The sequence below is a fragment of the Hyperoodon ampullatus genome (assembly GCF_949752795.1).
Source record: "Hyperoodon ampullatus genome assembly, chromosome: 10".
NCBI lineage: Eukaryota > Metazoa > Chordata > Mammalia > Artiodactyla > Ziphiidae > Hyperoodon > Hyperoodon ampullatus.
In genome coordinates, this window is record NC_136923.1 from 71613906 (window position 1) to 71631447 (window position 17542).

The 17542-nt window shown below is 52.9% G+C and overlaps 1 protein-coding gene across 4 annotated transcripts in view; it reads left to right on the plus strand.

Moving 5' to 3' along the window:
* The window catches only part of DAAM2 (dishevelled associated activator of morphogenesis 2), a gene marked incomplete at its 5' end in the record, with an annotated part of 45916 nt that extends 28906 nt beyond the window's left edge, over positions 1–17010 (plus strand). The window contains 12 exons of one of the 4 annotated variants that reach the window (XM_079712114.1): positions 347–454; positions 2826–2852; positions 3884–3990; positions 5171–5255; positions 7006–7112; positions 7250–7338; positions 11444–11612; positions 11789–11896; positions 13024–13084; positions 14272–14403; positions 15497–15667; positions 15891–17010. In XM_079712114.1, the coding sequence (XP_079568240.1) occupies positions 347–454; positions 2826–2852; positions 3884–3990; positions 5171–5255; positions 7006–7112; positions 7250–7338; positions 11444–11612; positions 11789–11896; positions 13024–13084; positions 14272–14403; positions 15497–15667; positions 15891–16112 (1386 nt within the window). In that variant the 3' untranslated portion in view covers positions 16113–17010. Of the gene's footprint in view, positions 1–346; positions 455–2825; positions 2853–2977; positions 3062–3883; positions 3991–5170; positions 5256–7005; positions 7113–7249; positions 7339–11443; positions 11613–11788; positions 11897–13023; positions 13085–14271; positions 14404–15496; positions 15668–15890 lie in introns of all 4 variants that reach the window. The other 3 variants (XM_079712113.1, XM_079712115.1, XM_079712116.1) reach the window with 3 other exon arrangements.
* Positions 17011–17542: the final 532 nt, after the last annotated feature.

Genomic DNA, 17542 nt, shown 5'->3' on the forward strand with positions numbered 1-17542 from the left:
GGGAGGGTGCTCTGAGAACACTGGTTTGGTTTGGTTTTTCTGGAAGGAGTTTCATACCCTCCTCTTATGCTTGCCCACCCATCACTCCAGCGCTCCCTTGATTTCTGGAACGTGCTTACATGTAGCCCCAGGTGAAAAGGAGGAGAAGGTTGTCTGTGGCCTCTCCCCTGGAGCGGAGTAGTGAAGAGGAGGGGAGGGGGAGGAATCGACCCCCTTCTGAGGTCTGAGAGCCTGGCTATGGAACTGTGTGCACCTGGAGGACAGGTGGGGTTAGGGGGGCATCGTGCATCTCCATCATGAAGGAGCTGAGTCAGCCACGGGGTCTCCTCCCTTCCCTGAATCTTAGGAACGTGTCCCTGGCACCATATGGAATGAGATTGATGACATGCAGGTGTTTCGGATTCTGGACCTCGCGGACTTTGAAAAAATGTTTTCAGCTTATCAGAGGCATCAGGTAACGCCCTGCCCCCTCTAGCGTCTTGAGTCTTGACTTCTGGTCTTGACTTCACACACACCCTTTGAACTCAACCCTCAGCCCCTCCCTTCCTATCTTCCTCCCTCCCTCTCCCTTCCACATACACTGAATTGATTTTATTCTTTATCAGGTACCATGTTCTTTCTGGGGACATAGATATGAGTTAGGGGGGTGCAGTGCATAGGGGGAAAACATCCCATTGTATTAGTTTGTATTTGCACATCAAGTGGGGAAATAATACGTTGTCGATTTCTCTCTTTGGTCTTGGAGCACTGGAGGTGGAGTAGTGGGGCCAGGCCACTGCTGACCTTGCTCTTTTTCTGGCCCTGGGACCTAGGAACTATACCTACAAGGCATTATAACTTTTCCACCACATTTTCCGCTATACTTTCATCTCCCGACACTCCCAGGAGTGGAGCAGAGGATGCTAATGTTTCAAGGAAGGTAGAGCTGCTTCAGGTCACACTGCGGGGCTGAGGCTGGGGCTGGCCAAGAGAGGCCCTGGCTTTGCTCTGCAGACACTGTGTACAGAGGCTGACCAGCAAGCCTGCTCTTCCCGAGGCAGGACAGGGAGTGGGCTTGGTGTCAGGCCGCGGGCGCTCCTGAGGCAGTACCTAATGGGTTGGCCAAAAATGCCAATTCTCCGACCTCACCCTCCCATGAATGTGAGGGCCCAGGAATCTGCATTGCAGAGCTGGGGGCCATCCTCCGAGGTCCAACCTGGGCATTATCAGCCTAGAGGCCTCGGAGCATTTGCTTTGTCTCTGGCCCGCCTCCCAGGAGTTGTTTTCTCTCCAGGCTGTGCTGTCTTCTTCCATGTTTTCTCCACTGACTTCAGGTTCCAGCCCTGAGGACTTCCCCAGGTGCCTGTGAGTGGGGTCCGGGCCCTCTTGGCTCCTGGGCAGAGGCAGCATGTCGTGGCCTGTCTCCCCACTGCTTTCTGCCAAGGCCAGAGCTGTGGATGACCCTTCCTGAGGGCGGGCAGGACCGAGAGCACGTGTGACTGCTCCTGGGGGACTAGCCAAAAGGGAGCGGGGGCGGGGCAGGGCTCTGGCCCTGCCTTAGGGGTCTAGGAAAACCGGATGGTTGTTTGTTTAACTTAAATGTAGGTGCTCTAGGCATCTGATTCTTTACCCCTAATTCCAGGAAGCACTTTTAGCCCTGTGCCCATGTCCAGCTGGCATGGTACAGGCAGCAGCTGTGGCCCGGCTGGGGCAGGAAGAAGTTCTTTGGAGCATTTGTTGCTCCTGTGATCAGTGCTTCCGAGCCAGGGATGGAGGGAGTGTGTGCCGGGGGCATATCAGTCCTGGGCGAGCACACGCCTCCCCCTATTTTGAGAGCCTTCCTCCGGGCCAGGGTTCCAGCCTGGCCCACCCAGTCTCCAGGGCCCTGAGGTAGGGCTACGGTGGGGGCTGGGGGGAAAGAGGGACTCCGGGGTTTAGGACAGGCTGGGCCTGGGGCCTCCCAGTTTGGGGAGTGGAGGGGAGTGAAGACGGACAGCGCCCTCCTCTGTCTCCCCTCGTCTCTCTGAGCCTGCTCAGTCCAGCACCCTGTTTCAGGGCTGTGCTCACCTGGACTACTGTCACTCTGCAGGTCGCCTGGGCTCTGGGGTGTTGAATTCAGAGCAGCAAGGCTGGAGACCCAGAGGCTGTGCTGCCCTGGTCGCCTCCTCTTTCTGTCTTGGGGTCCGGGGTGCGTGGGACAGGGACGGTCCTATGAGCGTGGTCTTCCCTCTGTGCCCTCTGCGTGTCCTGAGTCAGTGAATTCAACCTCCCCCCGGGTCAGGAAGGGAGGACCAGGGGTGGGCTCTGCCCTCTCTGCTCCCTTGGAGATCAAAAGACAGACAAGGGGGAAAGGGTAAGGAGCAAAGTTCAGGGACGCCTGCTTTTCTCTGTCTCAGTGAATGCAACTTTCACGTGCTTTCAGCTCAAGTTCGGTTGTGGTTTGTCTCCTCCCCTATTTTGAAAGATGCAGGGGTGCAGGAATGCCCTCTGCCCTCTGGGCAGATTCCCAGCAGAGGAGCAGGAAGAGCTGCAGCCAAGGCCTGGGGTGGGGCAGCTCGGGGGCCTGGTCCGACTGGGGAGTGGTGGTCCCCCTGGGCGCAGGGCACTCAGGAGAGGCTGCCTGTCCTCTGCTTGGTCTGGCTTCTCTGTGAGTGCATGTCTGCAGCTCCTGTTCAGCGCTACTTGCAGGTCTCCATCTCCAACCATGGGGGTCTCACTGGGATGGGGGGCAGGCAGTAGATGCTGAGGGGTCCCCATGTCTTTCCTACTGTTCTTGGGTCCCCAAACCTCTTGGCTAACGTTGTGCATGTTTAATTCTCTATTGGCTGTGGCTGCTACCTGCCTAGGAGCTGATAACTAATCCTTGCCAACAGGTGAGTCACTCCTGGGGCTCTGGACACTCCAACTTTTAACCACTGTGCTGGGCTGCTACCCTGTACTGGGCCCAAAAGAGAGGGCTTGTCAGTTCTGCCTTCTGCCTTTTTACCCATCTTAACAGGGTGGCGTCAGGGAGCGTCCCCAAAGAAAAAGCAGAAATGTAGGGAAGGGAGCTAATGCAAGCAGACCCCTACCAGCAGTGGAGGTGAATGTCTACTGGGGTGAAGAGAAAGCTTCTAGGTCTCTTGTCTTACCCACTAGGCCCAAGGCAAGGCTGTCCTGTAAGACTGCACAGGCTGGGCACTGCACAATTCTGGGGGCGCAATTCACAAAGACAGTGATGTGAGTGGCAGCCCCTGGAGTCGTCCAACCTGGAGCATGTGCTTGGAAGGACCTCCCAAAGGAAGAAACAGTCTCCTGTCTATCTCACCAGGGGCCAAGAGAAGGCCAGGGGATCTTCGATTTCTTGGGAATTGCCCGCTGGAACCCCAGAGGAGAGAACTTTGCAGGGAGTTGTGCCTCAGTTTCCCCACCTCTGAACTTGTGGACGCCCTCCACCCTGGGCACACTGAGCTGTGCCTGAAGTCCCCAGGGAGGGGTCCAGGAACTGTGACCTTACGGGGACTTGGAACCAGCTTCTCGTCATAAGATTGGGGAGGCTCTCTGGGTGGGCTGGTGGGTGGGTAGGGGTTGATTGTCTGGGACGCAGTGTAGATCACACTACACAGCCCCAGGAGTCAGTCACTCCCCGCCTAGTTTGCCCACAGAGGGCAGTCTCTGATAAAGGGGCTTCTCATTGCCCCTGACACATTCTAGCCCAGGGTAGAGCCCCAGAGCCTCCTACGGGAGTCAGATATTAACCACCCTCCTCTCTCTCTCCTGTCTTTTTTTTTCCCCTCTCTTTCTTCCGCTCACACCAGGAGCGTTCGCTGCTTGGCACGGGGGTGGCTCCTGGGTGGGGGGTAGGCAGGAAGAGGACTGGGGAAAACACACACTTGACCCTTTCTACTTGGCTTGTTGGTTGCAGAAGGAGTTGGGCTCCACGGAGGACATCTACCTGGCCTCGCGCAAGGTCAAAGAGCTGTCGGTCATCGACGGCCGGAGGGCGCAGAACTGCATCATCCTTCTCTCCAAGTAGGTGCTCGCCCTGCCTCTACGGCCCCTGCTCCACAGTAGGTTGCAGGTGGGAGGAACTGGGTCCCCAGGAAGCAGAGGCCTGAGCTGGGCCTAGAGAGAAATATGATGGAGCTGAGTGCCTGGGGGAGAGAGGCGCCTGGCAGAGGAATGGGGTGATAGTAGCCTCTGGCCTCCCCCCATCTCCTGGCTGTCCCCTGGGGTGGCAGGGGGCCCCTGATCTCGAGCCCTCTCCCGGAGCCCCTGTTGAGCAGCAGTGAGGGGCTCTGCAGACAGGAAACTGCCCCATCACGAGGCCCCTGACCAGCCTGGTCAGCGTCTGGCAGCGGAGTTGCTCTAAGCCCACGGAGGGCCCCGCTCGGCTCAGGCCACAGAGCAGCATGATCTCAGCCCCCAAGCATTTCCCGCGGCTGCAGAACAAACAGGGCAGTATCTGCACTAACAGCATAGCTTCTGTGCGGGGCCTCCCGCCAGAGCCGGGGTCAGAGGTCACCGCCTCCCATACTATTCTTAGCACTGCCCCAGCTGCCCTGGGCCGTCCATCCCCGCTTTCCTCCTCATAAGGTCCTAAGCCTCAGTTTCTCCCCCTTAATGCTTCCCCAGGGCCTCCCAATGGGTGTGCATCTGGAGGGGCTGTGTGTGTGTGTGTGTGTGTGTGTGTGTGTATGCACGTGTGTGTAGGGGGTTGCTTCTCCCTCTCCCAGACAGCAAGACGTGTTGGAACAGCTGTGCGGGACCCGAGGCGCTGTCGGAAGACTGAGACCTGTTCTGTCTTGAAGGAAACAGGAAACTTCCCCCTTAGTGACCTGCCCATATTCCCATCCTCCTGTGGAGATGCCGTGGGTATTTTTGGCATGAGGAGAAGGATCAGAAACTCTTCGCCCTGTCTCAGTCTACACTGAAGATGGCCCTTTTCCTCCCAAATGTCCCCATCCATTAGGATGGAGACTCAAGCAAGAAACCAGAGACTCAACGTCTCTAGAGACTAAAATATCTCAGGATTGAGTTATAGAGTGAACCATGTGAGTTTAGTCTGAGAAGGCTTTGCAGAGGAGAAAGTGCTATCAAATGTAAGCGAGAGAGAGAAGGCCCGGGCTCTGGCTTCTGAAGGAGAAGGTCTGGGGTCTGTCCTGAGCAGAAGGGCCAGGCCAGGCTGCTCAAGGTGGGGTTTTGGCCTTAGGTTGAAGCTGTCTAATGAGGAGATCCGGCAGGCCATCTTGAAGATGGACGAGCAGGAGGACCTCGCTAAGGACATGCTGGAGCAGGTGAGGCCCCTGAAACTAGGGGGCAGCCGGACCCCTTCCTGACAGCCCCCAGGGAGGCCGAGTCTCTTAGGTCAAGGAATAATCGGGCTGGGGGCTGGAGGAGTGAGGGAGAGGTTTATAGAAACTTCCCTGGGCCAACCTTTCTGAGGAGAGACCAGAAGGCTGCATCTTTTCAGGGGATTGAAGCCCCCAGAAAGGAGATATGAGGAGTGAACCCCCCCCCGCCATGGGCCTCAGGGCAAAGACAGTGACCCATAACCATATCTCCCCCAAATCTCTTCCACATCAGTCTGTTGTGTCCTTCAAGAGAAACCCAGAAAACACCAAGCAAAACCACCATCAATTGGACATTAAAATTAAGAACTCTGTTGATCAAAAGGCACTATTACTAGAGTGAAAAGGCAAGCCAAGCTTTAGGAGACCTTTGCTTTATGTATAGATCACAAAGATCTCATATTCAGAACAAAGAACTTTATAAATCAGTGAGAAAATGGCAAACAACTTAAAAATGAGCAAAAGACTTGAATAGGTACTTCATGAAAGAGAATTTCCAAATGGTTCAATACTGTTAGTCATCAGAGAAATATGGTAAATCACAGTGAGGTAGTGCCATCCACCCACCTAAATGACTAAAATTGAAAAGGCCAACAATGCTAGGTGTTGGCAAGGATGTGAAGCAACTGGAACTCTCATTGGGTGGAACCATTTTGGAAAACGATTTGGCAGTACACATACCTACCTTAGTGCCCAACAATCCCACTGGGTACAAACACTAACTATAGGAATATTTATAACAATTTTATTTATAAACCACCCCCAAACTGTGAACAACTCAGCTGTCCATCAGTAGGAAAGTGAATAGACTGTGGTATATTCCTACAATAGTGCTCAGCAGTGAATAAAAAATGGATTACCAATACCTACATGGAGGAGCCTCAGATGTTATGTTGAGTGAAAGAAGCCAGACCCCAGAGAGAACACACTGCATGAGTCCATTTGTATGAAGTTCAAGAATAGCCAAATTTTATCTAAGGTGATAGAGTTCAGTTGAGAGGCTACACTGGGGGATGGGGGCGGCTTGGCTTACTGAAGTAGCACAAGGGAACTTTCTATGGGGGTGGAAATCTTCTTATTTTAATCTGGATGGTGGTTCAGTGGGTCGATAGTTTTGTCAAAATTCATTGAATTGCACATTTAAAATGGATGCATTTTATTTTATGTAAATTATACCTTAATAAAGTTGGTTTAAAAAGAAAAAAATCAGGCTTCCCTGGTGGCGCAGTGGTTGAGAGTCCGCCTGCCGATGCAAGGGATACGGGTTCATGCCCCGGTCCGGGAAGATCCCACATGCCGGAGAGCGGCTGGGCCCGTGAGCCATGGCCGCTGAGCCTGCGCTCCGCAACGGGAGAGGCCACAACAGTGAGAGGCCCGCGTACCACAAAAAAATAAAAAAGAAAAAAAGAAAAAAAAAATCATTGAGCTGTACACTTAAGAACAGTACACTTTACTGTAGGTAAGTTATATCTCAATTTTAAAAAGTAAAAAAAATAAAAGGAAGGAAGTCTAGAGCTGGGTGTCCTGTGTCCCCTTGGGGCAGGTGAAACAAACCACCCCCATGAGGACGCACCTCTCTTTTATGGGGGGCCCTCCCCATCTTGAGCCTGGTCAGTGTGTGGGCTTCCATGGGCTGCCCACCCCCCATGTCAGCTTCTCACCTGTTTCCTGTCTGACCTTCACCTGCTCTTTGCAGCTCCTCAAGTTCATCCCAGAGAAGAGTGACATTGACCTCCTGGAGGAGCACAAGCATGAGATAGAGCGGATGGCCCGTGCGGACCGCTTCCTCTATGAGATGAGCAGGTCCGGGGGCAGCAGGCGCGGCCAGGAGGGGGCGGCGGTGGGCGGGCCAAGGAGGGGGCTGGAGCTGCTCTGGGGCTGGGGCTGGTGGGGGGGGGGGCGGGGGTGCTGCCTCACGATGCAGCCCACCCTGTCTACAGGATCGACCACTACCAGCAGCGGCTGCAGGCCCTCTTCTTCAAAAAGAAGTTCCAGGAGCGGCTGGCCGAGGCCAAGCCCAAAGTGGAAGGTATGGCTGAGGGCTGGGGAGGAGACCTGGGGGTGGGAGGCAATGGACAGGCACAGAGGAAACCTCCTTCCTTATTCTTGATTTCCCCCAGAAAATCAAAGTCAAGGACAAGATGTAAATCTATGAGTTTTGTAGATGTATGCACTTGTGTATATGCACACACGTGCCGGCCATGCACCCCATTCCCTGTGCGTCAGCACGCAGGCTCTCCAAGGCGGGGAATCTGTTGACATCTGCCCCAGCCTGGAACAGAAATGCTGAAAAAATGATGATGGCAGTAAGCACCTAGAACACTTCTTGGCACAGATCGTTCTGCTTGAGAGGTCCTAGGTGCAGAGAATACCTCTGGACACGTTATTTTAAGTGTGAGCTACTAAGAAAGTAGGAAATTGGGCAACGGGATCCCCAGAGGTATCCGACTTGCTGGGGGTGGGGAACCCCTCCCCCCCTTTTCAGGTGAGAACTTTGTAATTAAACGAGAACCACATGCCAAGTACTGTGTGAAACACTTCACGTGGATGGTCTCATGTGGTCCTCGCAACGCTATGGGAGCCATTCTCTCATCTCTAAGATGAGGCTATGTTAGTGGCCCAAGGCTGTGTTACTGGTAGGTGGTGGAGCCAGGATAGGAACGCAGATGTCGTTCTTCAAAATCCATCCCTTCCCTCTTGTCCCGTAGTACTTCCCAGAGGGCATGTTCCTGGAACTGCCTGGGGATGGCAGAGGACGGAGGCACAGGGAGCTGGGGGGAAAGGCAGGTGGTCAGGAGGGTGGGCAGCCGTGAGGACCCCAGAGGGAAGAAGCAGGAGAGGCTGTGAGGCTCATCTGTGGTAAGAAGAGGATCAGCAGATTGGAATGAGAGAGCCAGTGTCCAGGATGCTGCGGGGCAGGCTGGGGGCAGAGCAGAGCATGGGCCCCCTCTGCTGGACACCAAGCTGCCTGCACTCCCTGGGAGGCCCAGGCCAGAGAATGGTCCTTCCTGGAGTTTTGATGAGCTGCTTCAGGAGGATTCCTGGGGTAAGGTGGAGCGTGGCAGGGTTAGAGGCAGACGTTTTCTGTAATCTGGACGGACACACACACACGTGCATGCACGCAACAAGGGGTCCGCAGGCTGTGTGATCATAGATAACGTGTCTGAGGGGGAAGGAAAGGGTTCAACAGTGACTCTGCAGGTCTGAAGGCACCTCCTTCTCGGGTGATGGGTAAGTCCTTACTTTCACACAGCTTTCTTTGTCCTGCTGCTGACTGCCTTTGGGGCATGGGGCATGGGGCACAGATAAAGGGGTTCAGCCCAAGGCATGTGTTCAACTATTTGTGTATCTTGGGTCAGTGGAGCAAATGTGAGCAATCGCCTGTCATTTGGATCTGTGGAACTAGAGCAGTTTAGCCACCAGGTAGCTTTATTCTCAGATAATTTCCTGCTCCTAGGAGCTCACTCCTAAATTCTCCCTAAGGGGTCATCAGTGTACGCTCAGGAAAGAGCTTCCCTTTAATATCGAGCTAAGCAGAGTGAGACGTGTTTGGGGTGGCAAAGCCTGCTGAGGAAAGTAACAGTCGCTCTGCTATGGCCATGGCTACTGTTCTAGAATGGTCTGGAGGTCTCTTCTGTCCCAGACTTGGGAGCAGGTGGCTGAAGTGGTATTTGACAGAATCAGGTCAGTGGGCTTGACTGGGGGCAGAGAGGTGAGGATCATGCAGGGGTTGGGGTCCATGCTTCTCCCTCCAGTTCTCCTAGGAAATATTCCTGGAAGAGCTAAGATTTGGCCTATCCCAGCTGGTTGATGAGCTGTTGGCCCCTGTCCCCAGCATCCCTCCCTCCCCAGGCAGGGCCTCTGGGTCAATTTGCCAAAAGCCAATTCATCAAATCTGACAAATTTACCAATTCTTCTATGAATATATTCATGAGCATATTCTTGAATATATTCTTCTTATGAATATGTTCATTGCTGAATATACCAAACTTACCCATGCTCATTATGAACAAATGCACTGAGTATAGTCAAGATGAATATGGCTTCACATGTAAACATTCTTATGAATATATTCATGAATATATTATTATGACTATATCTAAAATGTCTGCATTGCATATGGGAATTTTCCCATTTACACTGATTCCCTTTGAACTCTTGTCAGTTTCTGTTTTGCCAACATTTTAGCATTTTTAGGATTGCTCTGCAGATTTTTCAAATAGCAGCATATCAACCTTAGAAAAACTATCCCAACCAATATGCGTTGCCGGAAACTCTGAAGTAGTTTACTTAAAAACAAAACAAAACAAAACCTTGTTATTGAAATATGCACATAGAAAAGTACACAAATCCTAAGAGTCCTAATTGATGAATCATCCAAAAGTGAATGCACCTGTGTGATCAACATGCAGGTCAAGAAATGGCACGTTTCCAGTCCCCCAGAGCCCTTCTTCATGTCCCCCTCTCAAACATTACTTCCTCCAAATCCTCTGAAGGTTTGTCTATCTTGAACTTTCTATAAATGGAATAACATAGTATAAATAATTTTATGCTGGTCTTCTGTTCAGCATTATGTTGTAAGTTATCCCTATTATTATTACAGGGAGCGGTGGGTTATTTATTTTCAGTGCTGCGTTTTATTCCATTGTATGAATATACCATAATTTACTTAACCAATCTCGATGGAATTTTTTAAAATCACAAACTAGAAACCATTCAATTATTCATCAAGAGTATTGCCACGGTTAGGTCACAGAATAGGCAGATGTTTGAGTTTAGCAGCCACTGACCAACCTTACCTCTTACTCATTTTTTTACAGCTTTTTTTTTTTTTTTTTTTACAGTTACTTACTTTAACTGCTTTTGAAGAGTTTTGCAAACTTTTAGTCAAATGGTTTGCATTTAATCTTCATAGCAGCATCTTAAGGAATGTTCAATTTGGCAGAAGCCAAAGATCATAATACAATGGTTTGATCTTCTCACCACATTTAATAATCCAAAATCATATTCTATAACTGGCAGCCAAATTTTCAGTGTAGGATTTGTATCCTAATTCTGCACATCCACCATTAAATACAGAATAACTGAGGAAGGGCCAGGGTACCCACATCAGAATGAAACACTGAAGTTTTGGTTACTGTTAGCCTTAGTTTGTATTTCCAAGAAAGGTATCATTTAAGGAATTGGAGGGAAATTTTTAAGTGCCTAAAGGTTGGAAAATTCTTTTAAATGATATTCAATAGGCTGTCTAGTAACCTATTTAATCAAATCTAAGACACCATCAACTGCAAAGCACACCATTATCTTATAAAACAAAAATATGAAAATACTGCAATTGATGATGTTATAATTTAATTGACAGGGATTTTTTTCTTTCCAAAATAATCAACAAAATTCAGCACTTCAAAAAAGGCAGAAACAGTCCCATAGTATGTAAAATGCTGAAATTAAAAATTTTAATCACTAGGTTTAGAAAAGTAAAAGTATTCTTTTTTTTTTAATTTATTTATTTATTTTTGGCTGCGTGGGTCTTCGTTGCTGTGTGCGGGCTTTCTCTAGTTGCAGCGAGCGAGGGCTTCTCACTGCAGTGGCTTCTCTTGTTGCGGAACATGGGCTCTAGGCTCCAGTAGTTGTGGCACACAGGCTCAGTAGGTGTGGCTCGCGGGCTCTAGAGTGCAGGCTCAGTCGTTGCGGTGCATGGGCTTAGTTGCTCTACAGCATGTGGGATCTTCCCAAACCAGGGCTCGAACCCGTATCCCCTGTATTGGCAGGTGGATTCTCAACCGCTGCGCCACCAGGGAAGCCCAAAGTATTATATTCTTGCATATATCCACAGAAAGAATATGTTAAGAGTCTTTAAATATATGCAAGGGAAGATGATACATTCTCTAATATAGTCTTAGGAAGAGTTGGCACATTTTGAGAGAGGGTTATTTGGTGAATTGGCTTTTGGCAAGTTTGCTTCCCCTGGAGGCGGGTAGATGTGGAGAAGATCGTCTGCTGGGCTGTGGGCATAGCCTCTGCCCCTCTGAAGCTGACACTTAACGGCGCCTTTTCTGGACTTTGTGGTGGCATCATCCTAGGGTTCAAGGGCCTGGTGTATGTGGGGCTCTCACCTGTCCCTCCTCCCCCAGCCATCCTGCTGGCCTCCCGGGAGCTGATCCGCAGCAAGCGTCTAGCTCAGATGCTAGAGGTCGTCCTGGCCATCGGCAACTTCATGAACAAAGGGCAGCGTGGGAGCGCCTACGGGTTCCGGGTGGCCAGCCTCAACAAGATTGCCGACACCAAGTCCAGCATCGACAGGTGGGACCTGCCGGCTTCTGGAGCCTCCGTCTCGCCCCACCCTGGCCTCTCCCCTCCTCCCTGTTACCCTCCCAAAATATGCCACAACTTCCCCCTAACACCTCACCCTAGTTTCCGCCGGACCCTCGTTCCCAATTCCCTTGGCCCCGTACCCCTGACCCGACTTTCACCCACAGAAACATCTCTCTGCTCCATTATCTGATCATGATCCTGGAGAAGCATTTCCCTGACATCCTGAACATGCCCTCTGAGCTGCAGCACCTTCCAGAAGCCGCCAAAGTCAAGTAAGGGGTCCTCTTGAGGCTTCCTTCTCCCCGTGATCCCGCCCTCTCTCATCTAAACTTTCTCCTTCGGGGCTACTCTGAGCTGGCCCAGAATGAACAGCATCTCAGGGTTTGCTCTGGGAGAACCCAACGAAAGACACTCGCGGGCCTCTCACTGCTGTGGCCCCTCCCGTTGCGGAGCACAGGCTCCGGACGCGCAGGCTCAGCGGCCATGGCTCACGGGCCCAGCCGCTCCGCGGCATGTGGCATCTTCCCGGACCGGGGCATGAACCCGTGTCCCCTGCATTGGCAGGCAGACTCTCAACCACTGCGCCACCAGGGAAACCCGACACTCTTGGCTCTCAAATCCTCATTTCAGAGATTCTCTCAGGAAACAAAGTGGGGAGTGGGGAATTGCGACAGGGATGGGGAGAATGCCGGCAATGGGGTTGTTGTTAAGCCACTTACCACTGCAGGCAATCAGAGCTTAATCCTACCTGCAGAGTGTGGGAGACAGTGTAGGACACTCGCTCCATTATCCCCACAAGGGGTAAGATGGGCATCATCTACCATCTCCTGTCACTCACTGGTTGGAGGCGGGCAGTAGTGTTCTGGCCCTGCAGAAAAAGTGCTCAGTGGTTGGAAGTCAGGGCTGTCCACTACAACGGATGGTCCAAGGAGATGGCAGGGGTGGGGTGGCAGGCCCCAGGGGCATCTGCTACAGGCGAGAAGTCAGACCTGAACATATATAGGCTGATAGAAGCATCTCCAATAGAAGCAGAAACGCAGAGGTAAATACCTAATACACATCAAAGGCATACTGCATGCAAGATACCATGTTAAGAGCTTATGAGCATTACCTGATGGTAATAAAAATAAATCCAAGCCAGAGGCCATGTGTTGGAAACCTCCCAATATGCAGCATGACATTTCCGATCTGGAAGGGTCTATAGGACATAAGTTTCACCCGTTATTTTATAGAAGCATAGACAGAGCACAGAGGGGAGGTGATTTCCCAGGGCAACATGTTAATAGCCAAAGCAGGGCTGGAACCTGGGTGCACTGACTCCCAAAGCCATTGGGGTTTGCTCTGGCCTGTACTAACCCCAGCTCCTCTCCCTCGCTCTGTGTCCCCCCACCCCCCATAGCCTGGCAGAGCTGGAGAAGGAGGTGGGCAACCTCAGGAGGGGCCTCAGAGCAGTCGAGGTGGTGAGTACATCATCTATGCCTGCCTGGGTTTGAGGGGATGCTGCCCATGCTGTGTTTGCTGCCTGTCACTGGGCGGACTCCCCCGCCCCCCCAGACGCAGACGCTGTCTGATGCATCTCTGTGACCCAAAGCTTCTGGCTGGGGTGACAGAAGAGCTGGCACAGCAGGTACAACCTGTAGCATAGAGTGAGTGCTCAGGAAAGGATAACTGAATTACCCAAGGCTTAAATTTAGACTCCTGAAGAGGGGACATCCATCTGAGCCTGTAGCCTATCACTGCACAGTGGAGTGGAGTGAATGGGAAATCTGCCACATGTTTAAGATTGATTCAAATCGATGCGAGAGGATCTGCATGCCTTGGAAGCTGACTTAGGGCAGGTAACACCTAGTGTGACACTGGGAACCACTGTCCCCAGAAGTTCTTTCCTCAGTCTCTTCACCTCCTCCCTGGGCCAGTAGAGGACCCAGGGGCTATACTTTTTTTTTTTTTGCTGGAGACCCAGATCTCTACTATTCCTGATCTAAGGGCTTCTCAGATGATACTGTCTCTAGCCCAGTGTGGACGTGGCCCGCTCCTTTGTTTCCCTCTAGGAACTAGAGAGCCTTCTCATCTTCACTGGGCGTATGTGGGGAGGCGGCTAAGGGGATAATGGGCTTAGAGAAAGAAGTATGAGAAGGAACCTTTTGTTGCCATTATGGTGGTGTGGGGACGGGGCAGGGGGCTGCTTTCTAATTTATAGCCCTTTGACGTGCTACCCAAAATGTGGTCTGTGGTCCATGGACCAGCAGCATCGCATCAACTGGGAGATTTGGAAATGCATCTCACACTTTAATCGGCACACAGATCACCCAAGGGTCTTGTTAAAATGCAGATTCTAATTCTGAGTGGGGCCTGAGAGCCTGTTTCTTAAAATTTCACGCTGCTGTTCCCAGACCACGCTCTGGGTAGCAGGATCTAGAGAAAGGAATACGGCAGTGGGGGCCAGGGAAGGATAGAGGCAGGGGGGACTGGTTGATAACTCACAATCTTTGCCACCCTTAGAATTTGAGACTCAGGGTGTTCCCTCTTCCAAAGGCAGGCCCAGTGTCCTGCGATTGGCAAGGATGGTGGAGGATGGGGTGAGTCCCAGCATTCCTGACTCTTGTCCTGGCACTGGTCTGACCAGCACTTGGCTTTCCCTCCTCAGGAGCTGGAATATCAGAAACGCCAGGCGTGGGATCCGAATGACAGGTTTGTCCCAGTCATGAGCGACTTCATCACAGTCTCCAGCTTCAGCTTCTCAGAGCTGGAGGACCAGCTCAATGAAGCCAGGGCCAAGGTAAGGGCGCCCCAAGCCCCCAGGCTGACCCCACCCCCACCCCCACCCCTCTCTGTCTTCACCGGTCCTACCACAGGTGGCCCAGAAGGGACACACCCAGAGGCACAGAGCTTTGAGGAGAAAGGGTTTCCTCACTCCTACGAGAAAAGCGACAGCAACGCTGTTGCAAAGTGCATAGCCCATTGACCAGATGTCAGGCGCCCCATTAAGTGTTTTCCATCCTCTGTCTCACCATCTACCTTCTGGGTTTGTTGAAAGGCTATTATCCCATTCCACAGATACGGGCACTGAGATCCACAGACGTTAAGTAACTTGCCCAGGGTTGCCCAGCTGTGACAGACAGAGCTGGGTTAGGAGCCTGACTCCGGACCCTATAGCTTTGCTCTCGGTTGCTGTGCCTCTTCCTGCTTTGCGCTCTGACACGCCTCTGGACCCCAACTGTGGGAGTCTTATTGAGATGTGGGTCCTCATTCAGGAGGTCGGCGGTGGAGCCTGAGATTCAGCCTTTCTAACCAGCTCCCGGGAAACACCCATGCCGCTGGTCCAGGGAGCACACTTGGAGTAGTGAGGGCTTTCTTAGAGTGTTTCCAGTAGGTTGAATTAGAGATGGTGGCTCTCAGTAATAGTGCCAGGCATGTAGCTAGCACTCTGCATCACTAACTCATTTAACACCCCCCAACACGATAAAGTAGGTCCTATTATTATCCCCATTTTACAGATGAAGAAACCGAGGCACAGAGGGGTTAAATAACTACCTGATAACTAGATGATCTGACATCCTTTTGGTCCTGACCTTAGGAAGTGCTTCCCAAGGTCTGCAGCTCCTGGTCCTGTACCTACACCCTAACAGACCCAGAGGTCACTCTGGGCAGCCTCTGTCAGCCAGCCTGGGTCTCCCACCTCCCCAGGTGTCAGCCTCAAGCCTTTCCTTCCTTCAGCCTTGTCCTTACCCTGATGACAGTGCGGGGAGGGGCCTCCCCTCTCTAGCCCTGCCTCCCAAGCCCCCCGCACCTGGATGAGCTCTGCTCTGGCTGGAACTCAACTGCCCACCAGGCTCGGGGGGGGACTCTCCACCAACCCTTGTCTTCAACAGTTCTCCAAGGCCCTGATGCACTTCGGGGAGCAGGACAGCAAGATGCAGCCGGATGAATTCTTCGGCATCTTCGACACCTTCCTGCAGGCCTTCTCGGAGGCCCGGCAGGACCTGGAGGCCATGCGGAGAAGGAAGGAGGAGGAGGAACGACGGGCGCGCATGGAGGCCATGGTGAGGGTGCTGCCGGGTCCTGGGCCTGAGCGAGGCTGAGGGAGTGGAGAGCGCCGTGGGCGGCGGGAGGCTCAGGGTGCCCTAGCAAGGAGGAAAGTGGGGCCCGTTGGTAGACCCAGCCCAGCCCAGGCGTCAACCCGCGAAGGAGGGCAGGTGTCTGTGACCTGGACCGCGGTGGATGTGCTGGGCCGCGGCCTCTCACCCGCCCTCCTCGCCCCTCCAGCTGAAGGAGCAGCGGGAGCGGGAGCGGTGGCAGCGCCAGCGGAAGGTGCACGCGGGCAGCACGCTGGATGAGGGCGGCGAGTTTGATGACCTGGTGTCCGCCCTGCGCTCGGGCGAAGTTTTCGACAAGGACTTGTGCAAACTCAAACGCAGCCGCAAGCGGTCAGGGAGCCAGGCCCTGGAAGCCACCCGGGAGCGGGCCATAAACAGGCTAAATTATTGACCTGGGGACTGGCCGCAGGGGGAGGCTGGGAGACAGGGATGGGCCCAGGGCGGCGGAGTGGAGGAGGCCGTGCTAGTGATACTTACACAATTCGGTGCTGGATTTAGAGCCCTGGGCTGGGTCCTGGGGGCGGGGCTGCGTGGCAGGACCCGGTGTCTCCCCACCTGAAGGGGCTCCCCTCATCTCCTCTTCCCATTGTTCTTCCTGCACCCTGGCCCCAGGGGTCTCTCTCTGAGGCGGACTTGGCCATCCCTGGCCGGCCCTGCTCCCTAACCCCCAGCATGGACACCCGAATGTTGGCACAGAGCTGTTCCGTATCTAGCCTGGAGAGAGGTCCACGGACCTTGTCCAGATTTCATGTGCCGTGGGGAGTAATGGGCGGGGGCATCCAGGCTCCCATCTCTCAAGAGTAGGCTTAATGGAATGTTGATCTGGGGCGAAGTTTCCTATTGAAAGGAAGAGGCATGACATATGCTAGCTAGATGTGTTCCAGGAAAAAAAAAAAAAAAAGATGCTGGGAGGCTGATGCAGGGACCAAGTCATCAGGACAGGGTGACGGTGCCTGTTTCCTACATCACGAGCCTCTGGCCCCTCTCCTGCATGCCTTAAGTCTCTCTCCCTTCCCTCCTGCCATCTCTATCCTATACTAATCCAGAATCCCAGAAAACTCACGTTTGGATTCTCACGACTAGGGCTCACTATCAGGTACTTGATGGATCTGGTAAGGGAAGGGCTTCAAGAAAGAAGACCCCATTCATCACCACACCTCGTATGTTGGGTACAGGGACCCTGGAATGAAACTCTCCTTCCCCACCCCCACCCTGTACAACCTGACCATTGTCTTGAAGCGAGACAGTGACCTCAAACGTTGGCTAGGGGTTCCAGAGGGCAGCACCTGAACGGCCAGCTCCACCCAGAGCGCCTAGGTTACCACTGAACATTACTCGGACCCCGTACTCCTCTGACATCTGCTGCTGAGCAGAAGGCACAGTGACCTCCTGCTCTGTCCAGCCTGCAGGAGACACTTCCAACTGCGTTTGTCTGGCTGAGGTTGGCCCTGGGGCATCGGTTCCAAGGGCTCCAAGGGCTCCAAGGGCAAGAGCTGCCCTCTGCAGTTACATACCACCTCTAAGGGAGTAAGGGGACCTCCTCAGGGGCATTCAGATGGGGGGGTGCCCAGAGCAGGCAGGGGTGGAAAGCTGAGGGGGTCCCACCCGCCCCAGCTCCGGGACCCGACTTGGTTCAGCCAACTTTCATTCTGGTTCTCCTGTCCATTCTCACCTTCATTCTGTCCACCAGGAGCTGTCCTTGTGGGACAGGATGATGGCTGGTATCTACACAAATTTTTCTAAAAGGACAGAGGTGAGCTGAACTCCATCAAGGCTCATTTTGAATACATTTCCAACCCTCCAGAGTTAACCCCTCATCCT